Below are 21,606 nucleotides of genomic sequence, written 5' to 3'. Positions count from 1 at the left end.
CGCGACCTTATCCCACACAGAGTGGGTGTAACGTCCCAAGAGGCAGGTGGTGCTGCAAGACCGCAGGCCTAGACTAAGGGATGAGAAGATCTTCTTCCCATACTGGTCATACCTCTTGGATTCCCTGTCCGGCGGGGCCGACGGGAATGCGGTCTGGGAAATGGAGGCCTGGATGACCAGGTTCTCGGGGGTAGGGTGGGAGGACAGGAAACATGGGTCGCCCGGGGCTGGGCGGTGGCGTCTGGCCACGTTCCTATCTACGGGCGAACCCGTAGCGGGCTTGGACCAAGTGCCCAGAAGAACGTCGGTCAAGGCCTCATTAAAGGGCAGCAGAGGCTCGGCCGAGCTTGACTGCGGTTTAAGGACCTCAGTGAGGCGGTTAGTCCTCACGGCCGCGACGGGGAGCTCAAGGCCCTTGGCAGCCCTCATCAGCACCACACTATATGTTGCCCCCTCCTCCGAAGCCACGGTAGGAGGGGAGACAAAACCAGTATCTGGAGAGGTGTCCAGGCCACTGGCCTCCCCCAGGTCTCCTATCCAGTCCGCATGAGACTGACTCTCTGGTCAGAGGGTCTTCAGACCCCTCCCAGTCCTCTTCATCACCCATCTCCTGAAATTCAGGGTTCTCAACCAATGGGGCCTGGTCATAAAAGTGAAATTCACCAAACGACGTCTGGAGCGGCGCCCATCGGGGCCGTTCCGACGGCTGAACAGGAACGAAGGCAGGACCGGGGCCGGCGCCGGCCGAGGACGGCGCCGGAGGCGACACCTGAGGGTCCGACGCCGGGGAGGTCGTCAGATCCACCGGCGTCGAACCAGATCCCGAAGGAGGACCAGCGGCGTCCTGCGGCGCCGGGCCCGAAGGCGCCGGCGGAACAACTGGACCCCTCGGTGCCGGGCCCGAAGGCGCCGGCGGCGTCGGGATAATGGGGGCCTGCGGCGTCGGGCCGAAGCACCCAACGGCGTCGGGGCCGGAGCCGCCGACCCGCTAGGGCCCCAAGACGGATCCGCTGGGCCCGGAGGCGTCGCGGAGCCCGTCGGAGGAGAGAGTTTCCTCATGGCCATGAGGAAGCGCTCGATCTCCGGCGTCGCGTTCAGCCCAGGGACCGGAGAGTGTGGAGCTGCACACGGCGCCCGCGACTCCGACGGAGCCGCGTGGGCGGTGTCACCCGAACCCCCGGCCGCATCGCGCGAGCGTCAGGGGGAGTCCGAGGAGCGATGACGCCGCTTGGACTTCTTGTGCCTTTTACCTGACGACGACTTCGACCCGGAGGAGTGCGGCCTACTCTCGGAGCTGTGGTGGCTCCGAGCCCACGACCTGTCCCTCGACCTCCCATAGGATCGGGACCTCTCACGGTGCGGGGCCGACTGCCGGAGTTCGAGGCGCCTACGGGACCGCTCCCGTCTGGCTTTCGAGGAGAGGGCCCGGCAGTCGGAGCAGGCCTTGTCGTCGTGGTCGACGCCCAAACAAGATAAACACACGCGGTGAGGATCTGTGACCGACATCAGACGGTCGCAATCGTCACAGTGCGTGAAGTCGGGCATCCCTACGGCACCGTTCGGAGTCGAGAGACTTCGAAAAGCAATCAAAAATGATCAAAAAAGTTAGCAAAAAATTGACTAGGGTTACTGCTTTTTCCAGATCTGCGCTTGCTGGCGCGGAAAAAAGAAGAACTGACGTCAGCACGCGGAGGCGGCGTCTAAGTACTCCGACGACGTCATCACGGCGCCCACGACGGACGCGGAGCCGCAGACGACGCCTACCGACTCGCAAGGGTACTGCTACGCAAAAATTTCCGGATCCAGTCTGACGCCTGGGGATATTCTAAGGTAAGGAATCTAATACTAACGTGTCTTTCAGATATGAGGAATCTGCAAGAAGTATCCATCAAAAAGTTGCATCTTCTGCCACTTTCATGCTCTGGAACAAACCCCACTGCTCCTTTCCGCAGCAGGGCTGCCATGCCTTGCTACGGTATTATAAGGTTGGAGGAATTGTGAGAGGAATGTGAGGAAGAAGTCTTCTGAAAGGGCAGAGGGCAGGGCATACTCCTTTTCTACACTCAGAAGGACCCAACCGTTTAATGTTCTGGCCTTGCAGGCCAGTAGAAAGCCATCTTCCAACCAGTCGCACATGCTGCTTTAAGGTGAAGCTAATGTACCTTAACGGGTGGTTCAGAAGAAATGGAGGAAGGTTACAGGATCTGATTGGCTTCTACCGATCGGATGGGCTTCAACCTTTATCTTTGTATTGACAGAGAAGTGGATTATGTTGCTGGGGAGGCAACCAGGGCTGGTATTGGCATAATATTAAAACCCCTTGAGCAGCCACAAAACTTTTCAAATTGACAAGTCTTTGCTTGGAGACAGGAGGTCCAGAGATTGGCCTGCTGCTTTTCCCACCTTGGACTTGTTGAAAAGAGCATCCAAATGATTCCCAAAGACGTGTTACTTCAATTGGATGTCCATTAATGATGACGGGACGTCTGAGGAGAAACCAGTCAATTTGAGCCAGGCATGTCTTTGAACGGCTACTGAGGAGCCTGGCTGATTATCTGTTAAGGTAGCCTGGCTGATTATCTGTTGAGGTGTCCTGGTTATCTTGAACTATCTCCGCAAAATGATCCTTGAAGTCGTCTAGTACATTTGTATCAACATTTCTGCTATATCCCATAAAGCCTGGTTGTATTTCTCCAAACAAACATGCAGCATTCAGAGAACGAAGAGCAAAACTGCCGACTGAGAAGACTTTCGTCACCACTGCATCCAGTATCTTTGGTACTTCTACTGGCAGGCTGCAGGAGTTTATTTCATAGATAAATCCTACACCATTAGACTCTCTGGTGATGGATATAATGTAAAGTACGGGTCTCAAGGTGTCAGTCTATAAGCTTTGGCAATTCAACTGTTTACTGCTGGGACTGATGTGGGTTTCTCCAGGGCAGTTTTAACTTACTCCAAGAGAGCCTCATTAAAAGCTACCAAGTAATTTGATACTGATAAAGGTAGCAGAACCTGGAATCTACAGTACAGTTTCAGTACATCAGCAGCCTTTTTGAGTACAACATGAAAAGAAGCTGCCTTGGGGAGTGGCTGAGGGGCAGCTTTAAGGGACACTTTATATCTCTGGGAAAGTATCCAGCCACTTGCATTTAAAAGAGCCAAATATTCTGCTGTGTCTACGGGGTGGCAGAGAGTTGGCTGCCTCGCTGCTGTCCCAAATGTTACCCTGAATGTTTGGACAGCCATTATTCTCCATGGGTGTACAGAGTGGTTTTCCCAAGAACAGGTTGTAGACATTAAGTAAGAGCACTGCTCCAGATTAAAGCTACTTCAGACAGGACATAATACCCACAAAGGAAGCCCTTTGAACTAAATCACTGCTTGCAAAAAAAAAAAAAAAAAACCTTGAATGGGAGTGCCAAGTAGTTTCTTCTCCAGAGGAAAGAAAAAGAGGCTTGAAACCAAGTTCTACTATTCAAATGATTTCAGCAAGAAAATACATTCCGATAAGTCTTCCACTTGGGAAAAGATTCCCAAAATGCAGGCTTTTGCTGAACAGATTTCCATATCCATGTTTAGTGATGGCCCAACTCAGAACTAAGTTGAATCTCACCTTCACTCACTCTTTCCCCTTACAACCTCTTGAAAGTAAAAATGACAATCAGGTAGTGAAACACAAGAACTTTCTTCACAACACTCCTTGCTGTCCAGGAATCTTAGTTTGTTGATTTTGGATTAACTTTAAACACAGACACAAAAAATAAAAACCATTAACAGTTTTTATTCGATCATATACATGTATACATATACATCTCTCTTATAAAACATCTGCAGTTTGGATAGGACTAGAAATCAGTAAAAAGCAAAAAATACAAGACATTTAAGAAAAAATTAACTTATTTAGAAAATTCTACAAATTCTGGCAATCCTATGATTAAAGCTTGAAGTTTTCAATTTCTTCTCGCAGTTCCTGAAAAGAAGCAATAGAATAAGTATTAGTATACAGAAAATATACATGAAAGGTTAATTTAACTACCATAAAAAAATATTAATCTTCTGGATTAGGTAGTCTTGGGGTAGATTCACAAACATATGTACAAGCAGTGGTAAAGTAGGCAGGTCTGGTTTTAAAGTGCTAACACATGCAAATGCACAAGCACTATATGAATGTGTTACTACAGTAAAAGCTAGCCTGATTTGCTTTGGCAAAGTCAGCTGTCTCTAGATTGATATTGTTTCGAGTCTATCAGGACGCGCACACCCGATATCCACGGCGTTGCCTCGCAGACCGAGATTTCACTCAAGAGGATTATCTTGCCTCCAACTAGTTAACCGCCATTAATGCAGCACACTTCACTACATTTTTATTGTGAATCTCTGTGTACCATACATCAGGTCTGCTTTTATTAACCCCATGTTCAAGATTGAACATACACCAGATACTTAAGGGTGGTTACTACAGCCTCTTACCTTTCCAAATAGCTGACATTTTTTTTGTAAAAAGGTTTTATTCTATCAAAGAAAGCGATTGAAGACATCTTTCATAAAGCTCTTTATACCCACCACTATATAGATAAAGCTTTGTGTGACTGTTCCTGATGAAGGCGTGTTTTACCGAAACGCGCAAATATTTATTGTCCAATTGCCACATTGTTGAGTATCAACATTATATTTTTAATCTATTGAGACTGTATGTTTAGTATAGGTCACCTTCTGGGAGGAATGAGCCCAGAGCAGAGCCCCATGATGCCACCTAGAAGTGCTGCTTCAAATGAGAAGAATGTGCAACTAAGCAAATAACGGTGTGGAGGCCAATAGGAGTGAGGATTCTGGCAAGACAATATATGCCTAGAGGATAGATATAATGGCATAAAAGGAAAGAAATTTCCTTTTCTTTAAAACCCCTCACTCACCAGCCTGGCGGTGACGTGCTTCATCATCGGGGTCCACCCTGGTGGCCTAGCGTCACCAGGGTGTGCTTCGACACCTGAACTACAGTGGAGCGGGTTGTGACTGTAGGTGCAAAAAAGAATAAATGTTAAAAATTGTCCTGGTTTAACTCAAAAATAACTTTATTATAGAGTAACTGAACAATGTTAAAAATAATGGTGAGATGGTAGTAGGCAAGTTACGACCCATTCATCTCTATATGTGTTGGTGTGCATTGGTCGACATGTTTCTACCATAGGGACAGTGCCCGGTTTCTTCAGGACCAAAAAACAGGAGGACGGGAGGTGTGGGCCCCCTAAAAGGCTCACCCTGCCCTGATCCCCTGTTGAACCCTCCGGCAAATTGCTCGGGGTGTGTGTGCTCAGCTAAATAAGTGAGCAAGCAAAAGAAAAAAGAGACCTGTGGAGAAAAAGGAATAAAAGCAAGTGTCAATTGTGGACATATTTACTCTCCTGTTACGTCGTGGAGTGTCTCTATTTAGTGAATTATCATGCCATATAGATATCGTTTTAGCCCTCCGGGTGAAAAATCGTGGCATCCGAGGATGCTGAGCATAATCGATTGATCAATATATACGTGCATCGCTGCATGCGTTATGCTTGGCGTAGTTTTTATGCCACCTTGGCGGCGTGCTTATCCGCTAGTGGTTAGCACATCAATCAGGGTGATGGGGCTGTGCTTATTGTCAGGCTGAACACCTTGGTGCGCTTAATAAATGGTGGCTATGAGTAAACAGTGCTATGGTAGCGTGCGCTTAGTACGTATTTAGTCGTTTCGTGAAAGTAACCATAACAATCAACAAACATGACTAACATACATATAACATTTAAAGTACACATGGGCATGGTGGCGTGAGTTCAGGCTTACTTAATTCAGAGTTCTTATGCGCTTCATCGGGCAGGGCGTAGGCTCTTCGCAACAGATGAACACATTCTGCAATTGCGGAATATATGGGAAAAGGGTTTGAGCGTGTGGCCGGGTTGCGGGAAGCGAGGCGCAAAAGAGAAACCAACCCGATGAAGCGCATAAGAACTCTGAATTAAGTAAGCCTGAACTCACGCCACCATGCCCATGTGTACTTTAAATGTTATATGTATGTTAGTCATGTTTGTTGATTGTTACGGTTACTTTCACGAAACGACTAAATACGTACTAAGCGCACGCTACCATAGCACTGTTTACTCATAGCCACCATTTATTAAGCGCACCAAGGTGTTCTGCCTGACAATAAGCACAGCCCCATCACCCTGACTGATGTGCTAACCACTAGCGAATAAGCACGCCGCCAAGGTGGCATAAAAACTACGCCAAGCATAACGCATGCAGCGATGCACGTATATATTGATCAATCGATTATGCTCAGCATCCTCGGATGCCACCATTTTTCACCCGGAGGGCTAAAACGATATCTATATGGCATGATAATTCACTAAATAGAGACACTCCACGACGTAACAGGAGAGTAAATATGTCCACAATTGACACTTGCTTTTATTCCTTTTTCTCCACAGGTCTCTTTTTTCTTTTGCTTGCTCACTTATTTAGCTGAGAGCACACACCCCGAGCAATTTGCCGGAGGGTTCAACAGGGGATCAGGGCAGGGTGAGCCTTTTAGGGGGCCCACACCTCCCGTCCTCCTGTTTTTTGGTCCTGAAGAAACCGGGCACTGTCCCTATGGTAGAAACATGTCGACCAATGCACACCAACACATATAGAGATGAATGGGTCGTAACTTGCCTACTACCATCTCACCATTATTTTTAACATTGTTCAGTTACTCTATAATAAAGTTATTTTTGAGTTAAACCAGGACAATTTTTAACATTTATTCTTTTTTGCACCTACAGTCACAACCCGCTCCACTGTAGTTCAGGTGTCGAAGCACACCCTGGTGACGCTAGGCCACCAGGGTGGACCCCGATGATGAAGCATGTCACCGCCAGGCTGGTGAGTGAGGGGTTTTAAAGAAAAGGAAATGTATTTCCTTTTATGCCATTATATCTATCCTCCAGACGATTGACCTTATAATCTGCAGGAGATACTCCTTTATTTGTTTCAAAAAATACTTGCCCAAGGGGAATAGGAGTAATCCTGGTCCACAACTGGATGTTTGTGGAAAACCCTTACTCTCTCCTTTGATTATCACAAGACAATATATGCAACATCAAATGCTGGAGAACTCTTACCTCACAGTGATACCACTAGTTCACCAATACAAGATAGGACTGAGTGCAGCAATGGAAATAGAATGTCATGTGTAGGTAGCTCAAGGGGCATGAGCACAGAGCACAATGAATGGCTCAATTCTACATCCTATGCTCTTTATCACAAGGCAAGCCTAACCAGCACTGCCTTTAGCAGGATTAGGTAAAAAGCATAGATAAAAGGGGAAAACTTGCCTTTACCCAGATCCTCCTGGGTAAAGGCTCAAAGAAAAAGTTACTTGCCTTCGGTAACGCCTTTTCTGGTGGATACAGTATCTGCCTGTGGATTCCTCACCTTGTGAATATCCCTTTGCGTCAGCAACATGCGGAATTTTTTTTGTAGCTTCGCGCCGACGACGTCAGAGGCACAACACCGTGCGCGACTCCGCTGAATGTCACCGACTCCACAATAGGCCCACGCCGGCGTGATGACATCAGTTCTGCACTTTTTTCCGTGCCTTCGAGGCACACGGACGGACAGACATCAGTAGATGTATACACAGTACACAAATGTCAAGAAAACACACAGTGTGAAACCAAGCAGAAAAACAATTGAAATAAAACTTTTCCTTCAACAATAAAAACATATTAACATCACAGATACTCCGGTATAGAAGAGTGGACAACGGGGAGGCGGGTGGGTCAATGAGAAATCCACAGGCAGATACTGTATCCACCAGAAAAAGCGTTACCGAAGGTAAGTAACTTGTTCTTCTGATGGATACATCTGCCAGTGGATTCCTCACCTTGTGAATAGATTCCCACAGCAGTCCCCACTCCCGGAGGAGGGTGTCCATTCTCCTATACCAGAAAATCCTGGAGGACAGAACGCGCAAAGTGGCCTTCCCTCCTCACTTCGGTATCCAAGCAGTAATGCTTCGTGAAAGTGTGGAGGGAGGCCCAAGTTGTCGCTTTACAAATGTCCTCAACAGGTACACCTCTAGACAAAGCAGATGTTGACGACTTTGCTCTAGTAGAGTGGACTCTTATACCCTCTGGAGGTTCCTTACCAGCCAGGGCGTAGCAGATCTTGATGCATAGTATTATCCATCTTGACAGTGAGCGCTTGTGCACAGCTCTAACTTACTTTTCTGCAGCCAGCAAATCCAACAAATCTCTGGTCATCAACTCGATAGTCTTTTGTCCTATCAAGATAAAAGCTCACCGCCCTCTTAGGGTCCAGACGGTGAAGCCTCTCCTCCTCCTTGGAAGGGTGAGAGGGAGGATAGAAGGTTGGAAGGGTAATAGACTGTCCCAGATGGAAAGGAGTAACCACCTTAGGCAGAAAAGCAGCCCTGGTCCTAAGAACCATTCGTTCAGCATGAATGGTCAAGAATGGGGGCTTTGAACTTAGAGCTTGAAGCTCACTTATCCTCCTTGCCGAGGTAATTTCAACTAGGAAAACCGTCTTAAAGGACAACAACCTCAAGGGAAAATTATGTAAAGGTTCAAAAGGGGAACCCATTAGAAAAGTAAGCACCAGATTCAAGTCCCATTGAGGCACAATAAAAGGAGCAGGAGGAAATTTATTTGTAAGGCCCTTCAGAAATATTAAAACAATTGGAGATTTAAATAAGGACGGTTGATCCGGCAGGCAGAGAAATGCCGACAAAGCGGAAAGATAACCTTTCACTGTAGCCACAGCAAACCCTTGCTGCGCTAAAGAAAGACCAAATAGAAGTATATCTGACAAACGAGCCCTCACAGGGTCAATGGACTTCTCCCCACACCAAGCAACAAATTTAGACCATCTATAAGAGTAAATGGACTTGGTGGAGTCACGTCTGGCCGACAGAATGATATCCACCACATCATGTGGGAGAGAAAAGGAATTCAGGTTGCCCTGTTAAATCTCCAGGCATGAAGGTGTAAGGTCTGGAGGTGGGGGTGTAGAACCTGCCCTTCCATCTGAGAGAGGAGATCTGCCCTGAAAGGGAGACGGTGCGGCAGGCAGGAGGAGAGGTGGAGAAGATCTTTGTACAACACCCTTCTTGGCCAATCCGGGGCGATCGATATAACTTGGGCCCGGTCTTGGCGAATCTTCCTCAGAACCAGAGGAATCAAGGGTATGGGAGGAAACGCGTAAAGGAGTTGTGAGTCCCAACTCAACTGAAACGCGTCCCCCAAGGCTCCCCTGCATCGGAAACTGGAGGCTGCAGAATGACGGGCAGTGTGCATTCTCGCGAGTGGTGAACAGGTCCACCTGAAGATTCCCCCACGTCTGAAAGACGTGACGAACTACCTCCGGATGAAGCCTTCACTCGTGGCCGGCTGAGAACTGCCGATGGGATTGTCTGCACGCACGTTCAGAACTCCGGCCAGATGATTTGCCATCAGACAAATCTGATGATCCTGAACCCAGGACCAGAGATGCAGAGCCTCTCTGCAGAGACACTGCAACACTACTCCTCCCTGCTTGTTTACATACCACATCGCGGTGGTGTTGTCCGTCAGGACCTGAACCGACTGCCCGCGAAGGGAAGGGAGGAAGGCCTTGAGCGCCAAACGAATCGCCCTCGATTCCATAAGGTTGATGTGAAGCAACCTTTCCTCTGGATTCCAAAGACCCTTGATCTCCAGATCCCCCAGATAAGCACCCCACCCTAGAGTGGACGCATCCGTTATCACTGTGGCCACCGCTGGAGGAAGTTGGAAAGGCTTTCCTTGAGACAGATTGCCACCACACTCCATGAAAGACCGATCCGCTGCAGTTTCTCTGGAGATCCTGATAGACTCCCTGAGATCTCCGTTGTGTTGATACCACTGCCTGCAGAGGCACCACTGGAGTGCCCTCATATGCCAGCGTGCATGGATGACCAACAGAATGCAGGAAGCCATCAGACCGAGCAGACGAAGGACCTTCAGGACTGGAACAACCGCTCCACTGAGAAATAAAGGGATCATCTCCTGTTTGTCGCGAATCCTTTGAGGTGGAGGGAATGCCCGACATACAGTAGTATCCAGTACTGCACCTATGAATAGGTTGCGCTGGGAGGGCACCAGGTGAGATTTGGGTACCTTTATTGAAAAACCCAACCTGTACAACAACTGAGTTGTGACTTGCAGATGATGGAGCACTTTCTCTGGAGATTCCGCTTTGATCAGCCAATCGTCCAGATAAGGGAATACCGGAACCCCATACCTTCTGAGATGTGCAGCCACCACCTTGGTGAAGACTCGAGGCGCGCAGTAGTAAGACCAAACGGAAGGACGGCAAACTGGTAGTGCTGCGATCCCACAGTAAAACAGATACTTCCTGTGCGACTTCAGAATAGGGATGTGGAAATACGCATCCTGCATGTTGATCGACACCATCCAGTCTTCTTCCAGCAGCGCTTGGAGAACCTGCGCAAGGGTGAGCATCTTGAACTTCTCCTGCTTCAGGTAAAGGTTCAAGATCCTGAGATCCAGGATTGGACGAAGTCTGCCATCCTTTTTGGGGATCAGGAAATACCAGAGTAGCACCCCTGACCACTCTCCTGCTCTGGAACCACCTCTATCGCACCCTTTCTGAACAGAGCCAGGACTTCTTCCTGCAAGAGCAGCAGGTGGTCCCCCGCACAAAAACCTTGGCATGGAGGTAATTGGGGGGGGGGGAATTCCCGAAAGGGAAGAGCATACCCATTCTCCAAGAGATTGAGAACCCAAAGATCCGATGTAATAAATTCCCAATCTCGTATGGGTAAGCCGGCCCCCCAACTGGGCCCACATGATCCAGAATGGCAGACCTAGGGCAGCTTTGCTGTGGTGGCAGGGTGTTGGGAAGAGGTAGAGGAGGAGGAGGAGGCCTGACGACCCCTAGGACGAGCTCTTTGCCTGCCTCTGTACCACTTGTACAGCGTATTTTGCTGTTGCTGCGGCTGTCTGTAGGTCCGAAAGGAAGACCTGCCAAAACCTCTGAACCTCTTCCCCGCAGTACCTCTGGACTGTAGGCCCAAAGATCTCACTGTCGCTCTGCTGTCCTTGAACCTTTCTAAAGCAGCATCAGCCTTCTTTCCAAACAATCCTGACCCATCAAAGGGCAAATCAATCAAGGCTGCTTGGACATCTGCAGATAATTCAGAGGATTTAAGCCATGCAGCTCTTCTTGTGGCCACTGAAGAACCCATCACTCTTGCCACCGAGTCAGCAGTGTCCAGACCACTCTGAATGACCCGTCTAGCGGCAGCCTGAGTGTCAGTGATCACCTCTTGAAAATCCTTCCTATCCTCCTCAGGAAGCTTTGGAACCAGCTGTTTGACTGAATCCATCAACGCATGGATATAGCGTCCCATAAGACAAGTAGCATTAGTCTATTTAAGCGCCATGCTTGCTGAGGAAAAGACTTTTTTAGCAGCCTGGTCCTGCTTTTTTGATTCCTTATCCCCAGGAACATGTGGAAAAGCACCCGCAGATTTTTTCGAGCAGGCCGCCTGCACAACCAAGCTCTCCGGTAAGGGGTTTGTGGATAAAAAGTCCGGGTCACCAGGCGCCACCCTGTACCCTCTTGCAACCGCTCTCGAAACAGCAGGGGCTGTAAGCGGTCTTTTCCAAACCTCAGATATAGGCTACGCCAAAGCATCATTGAAAGGAGCATAGGCTCGACCACAGAGGTAGGCGAATGAAGGACTTCAGTCAGTATATTCTGCAGTAGGAAGTGTTACATTCAACAAGTCTGCAGCCTTCCTTATAACCACGTGATAAGGTGTCACATCCTTAGAAGGGACATCAGAAACAGAGGCCAGATCCCAATCAGTAGACAGCTCAAGTCCACTAGCCTCTCTCAGATCGAAAAGATCCTCTGAATCCTGCAGCTCACCCTCTTCCATTTCTGCTTCACGGTACCGCTGCTCTTCCATAAGTCTGTGCCTCACGCCTCGACCTCTCCTTAATGAATGAAGTCGACTGATCCGGAATAGACTCCGTCGGAGCCGGAGCAGTGCCCGAAGCCGGAGGACCAGACCGCTGAACACTAGGTCGGATTGGAATCTCCATCGGCGTCGAAGGTGTCGGCGTCCATGGTCTTGGCGTCGAAGGCTTCGGCGGCGCCGAGAAAAGCCAAGTCGGCGTCAGAGCCGGTATGAATGGCATAAAAGGCGCAGGAGCGTAAGTCGGGGGGATACCCGGATTGTATGCCAATGGACCCGTGGGATCAACCGGTGCACCAGAGGGGTACATAGCTCTTGAATACACTCCATACAGAGCATTCAGGAACTGAGTAGGGTCCTGACCTGGAGCAGGAAAAGCTGGATAAGAGCCCACAGGCTGCTCTCGAGGGAGCGGAATCTTCTCGACTTCGACCTCTACTTGAGGCTGGTGCACCGGGGTCGACTAACCCGCAGGCAACGGAGCCTCATCTTCTCCTCTATCTTCTTATTCTCTCTCACCCTCCTGGTCAGAAGAATGAGTGAGCCGGAGAAGGATTCGACAACGGCTTCGGTGAATGTGCAGGCAAATTCACAGGCAAAGCCTCACCTTCGGAGACTTAAACCTCCGGACGGAGTAGGAGTCGCCACATCCTTGCGAAGCAACTTCACCTGCGACTTCGGTCTCGAGCCCTTCCCAGAGTGATTGCGAGACTCATGAGATCTCTTCCTGTGCTTCTTCCTCGACGACTTCGAAGCATGCAACGAAGACTACCTCGAGCGCGACCTCGTACGACAAGTCCGTGACCTCGACCTCTTGTCCTTCCTGCTCTTCAACTTTGCAACAAGGAGTTTCGCCTCCCTCTCACGGAGAGCCTTAGGATTCATTTTCTTACAGGATGAACATTCCTCGACGTCATGGTCCTAACTCAAACACCAAAAGCAGCACTTGTGCGGATCCGTAATGGACATCGTCTTGCCGCACTCTCCGCAGGGCTTGAACCAAGTCTTCTTCGTGGACATCGACACAGAGAAGCAAAAGGACACCGAAAAGAAACAAACAGTAACAAAGTTACCAACAGCTACAGAGGATCCCTAGAAACAGTTTGCATCGACGACGCGGAAAAAAGGGAACTGATGTCATCACGCCGGCGTGGGCCTATTATGGAGTCGGTAACGTCAGCGGAGTTGCACGCGGTGTCGTGCCTCTGTGACGTCGTCAACGTCGGCGCGAAGCTACAAAAAGGATTTCCGAATGTTGCTGACGCAAGGGGATATTCACAAGGTGAGGAATCCACTGGCAGATGTATCCATCAGAAAGGCGATCCAGCAGCAGAGGGGTTAACTGATGTGCATGGGAACGCAGGCCACTTTAGAGAGCCAAATTTGTGTGTTTAGGGGACAGGTATTGCTATGTATAAAATGAAAATGATTTCAAACAGATGCTCTAGCTAATAGGTCTTGCTGAACTCTTTTTTCCCAGATAATTCATCCTAGCATGAATTCTAACTTTGTCTTTCAGATTCCTTTATATCCAAACTGTCCTTAAAATCTTAGAAATGTACTCCTCTAAAGGAGTATTAAGAGCTACCTCATTCAGTGTTGTTACTTCGCATTTGTAAGGTAGACTCTGCCATTTGTATGGCCTTGTGCAAAATATTTTCACCACTTGTATCCTGCATGTCCCGTCTGTCCGATGTTTCCATAAGCTGAAGAATTTTCTCCATAGTTACTTTAACGACCTACAAAAAGTAATTAGATCTATGAAGACTTTATTATACCTCTTTGGGTGCTAGCTGAACCATCACAACCAACAGAGTACTGTTCTTACTTACTTCCAGATCATTGCTACAAGTGACGCCAAAGATAATGTATTAAGACCTCTATATAAGGGATTTGGAAGATTGTTCATAGTCTACCATTCCAATAGAGTTGCAGTATCCACCATCAGAGAAACCACCGTACTTGCCCGTTACGCAAGCCACGAGTGGCAAGCCAATTGATATACTGCTTTGAATTATGCGCATTTCTGGTCTAAAAGCTTTGAGGGGAGTGGGGGGTGTGGTCTATGAATGTATGACTTGGACACGGTTTGCATTCAGTTCCTAAATTTAAAGTCATTGTAAGGGGTCTCCAGCATTGGCTCCAGTCCAACTTGCAGTAGAGGTGTCAATCCGTGAAGACCCACCTTGGTGCCACTACAGAGCTCAGCCAGAGGCTCCTGGAAAAAACATTAAGTACCACAGTTTCCACTGTGGTTCTGGAAGTCCAACAGACTCTTTGAAAAAAGAAATACATGTATATCCTCTTCCTTAACTACAGCAGATTTTGGTAGCTAAGCACCTCTCCTCCCAATAAAACCACAGAAGATAAGTGTGTTCAACCTCCACATCACAATATTACCGTATCAACTTGTAACCTAAGAATAGACTTATAGGTCATTTTGTGATAATATGTAAAGTATACATTATGTATTTGTAAGTGATCACTAACCTACAAACAGTTTGTCACAGTAACAATGGTCTAGAAAAAATCTGGTGCAGTGTACTGGTACAAGTGACTTACAGTGTAGGGTGTAGTCACTTGTAGTCTGTGTTTTGCATTGCCCTTGGATATGTGCTATGCCTCAGCAACCTGGGCAAAAGGCACTGCAGAAGGGATGATACATTATTTTTTTAAAAACCTTTATGGACTTTCGGGTAAGATGGCTGGAGTGACCTGCACCGGTTCTTGCTCCCATATGGCCCGTCCTCCCCCCAGACTCATGCTACCCAAATGGGGTACAGGACATGCAGATCTGCTCACAAAAAAACCCGAAGAGTACTTGAAGCACAGGGACGCAAGCTGGTTTGCTGGACAGATCGGGCATCCTGCCGCCATGGAACGACTCTACTGAACCGGGCATGCTTACAGAGCAGCACAGCGGAATCGGCCGCAGACACGTTCGGCTGGTTGGACCCAGTACCCTGAGAGGAACGAAAGGCTGGTGGGATGAGCAACCCCCAGCTGAGGTGGGAGTAAGCAAGATGTCCGCTGTCACGGCCGGAGACTACCCCGTGGAAGGAATGGGGAAGCGAGCCTGGCGGTGGCGAAACAAAAGTTTGAGGGCACCCCTGCATTGTACAGAGGGGCTCCCGTTCCGGATTGAATCTGGAGCGCACAGAGCAGAGTACTGTGCTAAGGGGCCCCCTGCAGTTCGGGGCACCCCCAGTCTGCGGTGGATGTGTTACGCCCCTGAGGCCTACCAGAGGAGGCAGAATGCAGAGAGGAGACTGTGTACGCTAACCTACTCCCTGGCGTGAAGGCCCCTCATTTTGGGGATGGAGCACAGTAACACAGGGCCAATTGAGCATGCAGGCGCAACAAAGTGAGATGACCATGGTGAGAGGCGGTCGGGACTGGGACATTTTTTTTTAACATGGCCCAGGATAGGAGAGAGGCCTACAATTGGTGAGCATTCCAAGACACGGCTGAACTTAGCTGCACATGAGAAAGGTGTTGGGCATACCGAAGGGCATTACGAGGAGTACCCCCACATGAACACTGGAAGGTGCAGAACATTGCTAGAAAGTACCACGGGAGGGGGGTGGGCAACAATGATCAAAACGAAATAATACCAGCCACAATGCTAGAGAAAAGTGCGGAGCCACCTGTGAGGCCTTTGGGATGAAACAACTCCTTACCACAAACTGCAGCCCAGCGTGGGTGGCACGACGCAGAAGCACTGCAGGGAATGAAAACCCTATAACGCCAGCAATCATTTGAGTCTGACAGTGTCCCCTATAACACCGCGGGGGACAACCTACCCTGCATTGGAAACATTGGGTGAAAGCGGTCAGAGAAAGTAACTAGGAGCGCACTACCTATAACAAATGCCCCATGCACAAAAACCACTAAGTTGATCCGATCACTGGATTCTTCTAAAAAAAAAAAAATATGAAGTACTGTTTACACAGGGTAAAGACGCAGAGGCAAGGTAAGAACCCACACAAGAACATAACACACGAGAAGAGAAGAGATCGAGGCTTCACAGCAAATGAGAGTACACAGGGCAAGAGCGAGACTAAAACAGGGATAGAGGGATGGGGAAAGCTGGTGCAAAAACTGCCAACCATGACACGTGTGCTTTGCAGACATACCTTAGTCTAGGTGATTGGAGACCCAATCGCTCTAGCACAGAGACCGACCAACAAAGGGGATACAAAAGTTATGTTGCTTGGTTTAATTTTACTACTTGGGGAATCCCACACCATGAGATGTTCAGACTGAGAAACGGAGTTCAGGACCCTAGGGGCTACTACGTCCAGATAATCGTCACCACGCTAAATGTTAGGGGTCTTAACTCGCCAAGTAAGACTCATGATTTGGCACTACTTCAACCAACAGCAGGCTAATCTAGTCTTACAAGAAACCCATCTTAAAAACAGGATCAGTTTTGCATGAAACAAAAACGATGCTTCACAATACTGGGCATCTGGAACTACCAAGAGAGCAGGAGAAGCGAAACTAATTAGGAGGAAGCTCCCATTCAGGTACACCAGATCCAACGTGTCAAGGATGGTAGGGGCTTACTACTACAATTTCTTATAAATTGCACCTCACACCTATTAATATTTAGCATTCCTCGCTGACATTTTATTGTCATTGGTGGGCCCTGCAACGGAGGAATGATTGAAGGGGACTTCAACCTTATCTGGTCCCGAGCGAGATGGGTCACCCCTCAAAACAAGCAGAGAATGGCCTCCAACAAACTAAACAATACACTGAGCTAGGCTTGACAGATTGTTGGCAACATAAGCCCCAACACCAAGGATTATACCTTTTACTTGCAAGTTCCCAAATCATACACTAATAGACATTCTTTATCTACCGAGATCTAATGGTCAGTGTATTAGACACTCAGATCCAATGAGTCATTATTTTGGATCATAGCCAAGTGACCTTGCTACTAGCAGACTGCAGACAGGAGAGACTGGAGGTTCCTCCCACCCCCGATACAATACAAAACAGTGCACATAGGGAAAAATTCGCCTAAACAATATGGAACTACTGGGACGCGCTTAAGGCAACATTCCGAGAGGTAGCCATATCCTCGGCAGCCTTTAAATACATAAAAGAACGACTTAGCGTGAGCCAAGTCCTACAGATTTGGACCATGCGGATGGCATACACCAGAGCTGCCCCACTAAGCAATCGAAAAAGGAAAGAAACAAGCTGCAGGGACAGTTTAGAATCTTAAGAACTGAAAAGGCACAGACAATTTTTATGTTTAAAACAACTATTCTATGACAAGTGGAACCTGGCTAGCAAATATTAGCTGGTAAATTAAGAGCGCAAAGAAATCAGAATACATTCCCAAGTTGCATGCACCCAATGGTAGAGTAGTCAAACACTAGGAGGGAAAGCGGGATGCTTTTCTGCAATGTTAGAAGGCTCTATTCCTCAGGCAATAAAAACCTGGACACCATAAGCCTCTTACCTTAATGACCAGGCACTCCCTACAGACCCAGCGCATAGGATAAACATGCTGAAGGTACCCATCTCCAAGCAGGAAGTTCTGAACGCGAATAAATCACTTAAACCAAATTAGGCACCAAGCCCAAATGGCCTCACAAGAGCCATTTACAGAGAATTTGCAGTGTTACTAGTGAAAACCCCAACAGCACTCAATTACTTTTCTGGAAACTGGGACAGTGACCCCCTCCATGAGAGAAGTCACTGTGGCGGCGATTTATGCGGGGGCATACAATCTGCATATTTGCAGAGGTCTTACTGACACTAACAGACCCGGAGACCTCTCTACTGGCAAGTGCTCTGGGAATGCTTGAGGGCCTTCGAAATAGTAACCGGTTTCAAGATAAATACAGATAAATCTGAGATCTTGAACATTTCCCTGCGCAAGATCTAGAGCAATATTTGAAGGAACCATCCAATGTAGTGGCCCAAACACTCCCATAAAATATCTTTGAATTTACATCACCCAATCAGTGGACACATGGAACAGAGCCAACTGGCGCAGCCCATCGGCACACATCGTAGCCTACATGAATAAATGGAAGGGGCAATTTATCTCATGGATAGAGAGAATAAATGTAATAAAAATAATCAAACTCCAAAAAGTATTATACTAGTTTCAAATTCTTCCAACGGCTATACCAAAAGAGGTAGTGCACTCACTGCAGAATCCCATTGATAAATTCATACAGGGAAGGGGCAAAGGTAGGTTTAATAAACAATCTAGCTATTGATAGCTCCCCTCGAGAAGAGCGGGCTAGCACTTCCAAACATACTCCAATATTATCAGGCAGCACACCTTTGGATAACAATTAAATGGTCGGTGTGAGAAACTGAAAAACGTAAGCATTTTATGGATAGGGTGGTGGTGGTGGTGGGGAGGCATGTCCCTTGGCTACTCAAACATAACAGGCCCAGAAGGAGTGCACGAAATTAAAACGCACTTGGCGACTACTCCATAAGGACACTGACAGAGACAGATATAAAAGCGCTTTAGCAGCATACCACAATATCAAGAAAGCGCGAAAGATCTACATTACTCAGCAATTGGAGCAAGCTGGCTCCAACTATAGGACCCTATTTAAAATAGTTAAATCCTACTCTAATCCCAAAGCATGTGACACGGCGCAATCTCCCTCTCAGGCGCTCTGCAATAATGTTGCGACATCTCACCCAGAAAATAGATTCTATTTATCAAAACATTCTCGGCCAACTCGATTTCCACCCTCAATACGAACAACACAGTTAATACACAGGGCACTCCCAATCTGCTTCTCTCCTTCCCCGCCCCATGGAAGTCATCCCTTTTGGATAAGACCAAATCCAGCTCTCCTATGGACATCATACCCGCTAAAATTACCACCAAATTCGCTACCCAGCTCTCTCCCCTATCTGATCCATTCTCAATAATTCCCTCAACAGTGGCTATCTCCCATCCACTTGGAAAGATGCTCTAATCATACCCTTACGTAAGAACCTCAAAGTTCCTATCTCTGACCTTAGCAACTATCGTCCAATATCCCTTCTTCCCTTACAGACCAAGCTAATTGAAAAACACATTAATAAACACCTTTCTGAGTTCTTGGAATCTTCACAACAGCTAGATACTTCCCAATCGGGGTTCAGAGCCAAACATAGCACCGAATCCGCCCTTATTGAAGTCACGGATAACATTCGTATGGCCATGGACAAAGGACAGGCAGCACTTCTTGTGCTGCTTGACCTAACAGCAGCATTCGATACTATCTCCCATCGGATCCTACTGGAGAGACTCCAGGAGATAGGTGTTGGATGGCTGGCTCTAAAATGGCTCACCAGCTTTTTGACTGATAGTACACAGACTGCCACTATGGGCACCTTTAAATCTGCCACGACAATAGTCAGCAAGGGGATCCCTCAGGGCTCCTGCCTCAGCCCTACCCTTTTTAACATTTATGTCTCCCCTTTGGCCAGATTGATGAGATCATTAGGATTCACCCCCATTTCATACGCAGACGACACACAGCTCCTCCTGACATTTGAGAAAAACAATCCCGACACCGAACTTAGGTTTTCTGAAGGCATGAAATCCATTGCCACCTGGCTGCAGACCAACTTCTTACAACTTAATGCTGGCAAATCGGAAATGATGTTGTTTGGAGGAGCTGAAACCCGTTGGACACCTACCTGGTGGCCGGATGAACTAGGCATTGCTTCCACCCACAAAGAAGCAGTCAAAAATCTCGGTGTAAGAATCGACCGCAAATTGACCCTTGAGACGCATGCTAACACCACGGCGGGCTCTTGTTTCTAAATCCTTGGTCTTCTGTGCAGGATCTTCCCCCTTCTTCCCACATCCACCAAGAAAACGCTGATGCAGGCTTAGGTACTTAGTAGACTAGACTACTGTAATGCCCTCCTGTTTTCAGCTAACGGAGCCTCCATAAAGAGATTACAGGTAGTCCAGAATACTGCTGCCCGCCTCACGGTAGACGCTCCAGCCAGAACACCCTCAGCACCTCTCCTGAATCAACTTCACTGGCTCCCCATACTAAAGAGAGTAAAGTTCAAAATAGGCTGTATAATTAATAAAGCTCTCAGGGGGCAAGGGCCTATATATCTGACTAGTAAACTGGCCCCCTACTCCCCCACGCGCTCACTCAGATCCAGCACGGAGCTTCTGATCACCACCCCGAGGATCGAAAAGGCGCGCAGTGGAGGCAAAGCATTCTCTTACCTGGCTCCAGTGTTTTGGAATAGTCTGCCGTTTCATCTAAGGGCCTGTTCTAATCTGGCCCAATTAAGAAAGATGTTAAAAACATCCCTCTTCTAACCTTCTGATCTTGTTATTTAGTCTAGTCTCAAGCGCCGAGATACCCTCATGGGTGATTCAGCGCTATACAAATCAATAAACAAACAAACAAACTACTACACCTCTCAAGTGTCACCAGAATGACCCTGGGCATCGGGGATAGTGTCTCCACACAGCTGGGGCTAAACACAACAGTTGCACCATACAAATCAATTCATGCGAACGTACGAGTTACTTACCTTCGGTAACAATATATCTGGTAGAGCCGATTCTATCTGCTGATTCCTTAACGTAGAATTATCCCCAGGCGTGAGACTTTAGCAGGAAACTTTTTGCCACAGCATTCCTGCACGGCGGGGCGGCATCAAGTGACTCCACCCAGGCGCCGTCCGCGAGGTCACATAAGTCCCATCCCAGTGCATCTATGTCAGTTTTCTTCGGAGAACTTTTCCGCACCACAAGGCGGAGCCACCAGACAAAAAACTGTGGGAGCATGGGAACAGAGTGCGAAAGAGTAGAAAAAAGGGGAATAGAGACAGTCTACACCATAGGGAACAGAACAACACTGCAGTGTCCAAAGGCAGGGGCAGAAGAAAAAACAGGGCAGAGCCCTGAGCAGCCACTCTGCCAGTACGTAAACAGCCCCGTGCCCCGGAGACAAAACATCTGTAAAAAGTCATGACATGTAGCAGGCCTACCACCCCCGCTCAGAAACAAGGAAAGTGAGCCAGTCCCAAGGCGGACAGGAACAACAAACCTCCAAGTCACCCGAACATAGAGGGCAACCACCCCCCAAGGAACAAGGGCAAGACATGGCCAGATGACCATTATTCAGAGGTTAGCAGAAGGGCCAGGATCCCTTAGCAGCAAGTGGAATGGAAGTGAGGGGAGGAGGGAAGGATAGAGATGGAAGGCAAACATCCCCAAACCTGGAGTAACCAGAGCAGCGGGGCACAGAAGCACCGTAACCCTATCCTCCAAGAACTAAAGAGGAGGAATGAATAGCAACAAGACGGAGCCACCCGTCAAGAGCAAAAGAAGGCACTCACAGGAGACACAGCCCCCCACCGGGAGGCGAGTACCCAAGACCAACCCAAGGGTCCTCGCAGAAAGGGGAGGAAGGGCAGGCCGGGAAGGAATCTGCGGCTAGAATCGTCTCTACCAGATACATCGTTACCAAAGGTAAGTAACTCGTACATCTGCAGAGACTACTAGCCGCAGATTCCTTAACGTAGAATAGATACCCTAGCTGTACCCACGGGGAAGGAGGGTCTGCGGAAGGACCCACCAGCCTGGACAC

General features: G+C 48.2%; 1 protein-coding gene across 2 annotated transcripts in view; it reads right to left on the bottom strand.

Annotated features, from left to right (window-relative positions):
- Positions 1 to 3,764: 3,764 nt before the first annotated feature.
- The window catches only part of ATAD2 (ATPase family AAA domain containing 2), a 558,187-nt gene continuing 540,345 nt past the window's right edge, over positions 3,765 to 21,606 (bottom strand). For both annotated transcript variants that reach the window (XM_078686807.1, XM_078686808.1), the window contains exon 28: positions 3,765 to 3,973. In XM_078686807.1, coding sequence (XP_078542933.1) covers positions 3,938 to 3,973 — 36 coding nt within the window. In that variant the 3' untranslated portion in view covers positions 3,765 to 3,937. The remainder of the gene's footprint in view (positions 3,974 to 21,606) is intronic.

The sequence above is a fragment of the Lissotriton helveticus genome, chromosome 4_1, assembly GCF_964261635.1.
Source record: "Lissotriton helveticus chromosome 4_1, aLisHel1.1, whole genome shotgun sequence".
In the NCBI taxonomy this organism is placed as follows: Eukaryota; Metazoa; Chordata; class Amphibia; order Caudata; family Salamandridae; genus Lissotriton; species Lissotriton helveticus.
This window is presented reverse-complemented; position numbering and strand designations above follow the sequence as displayed.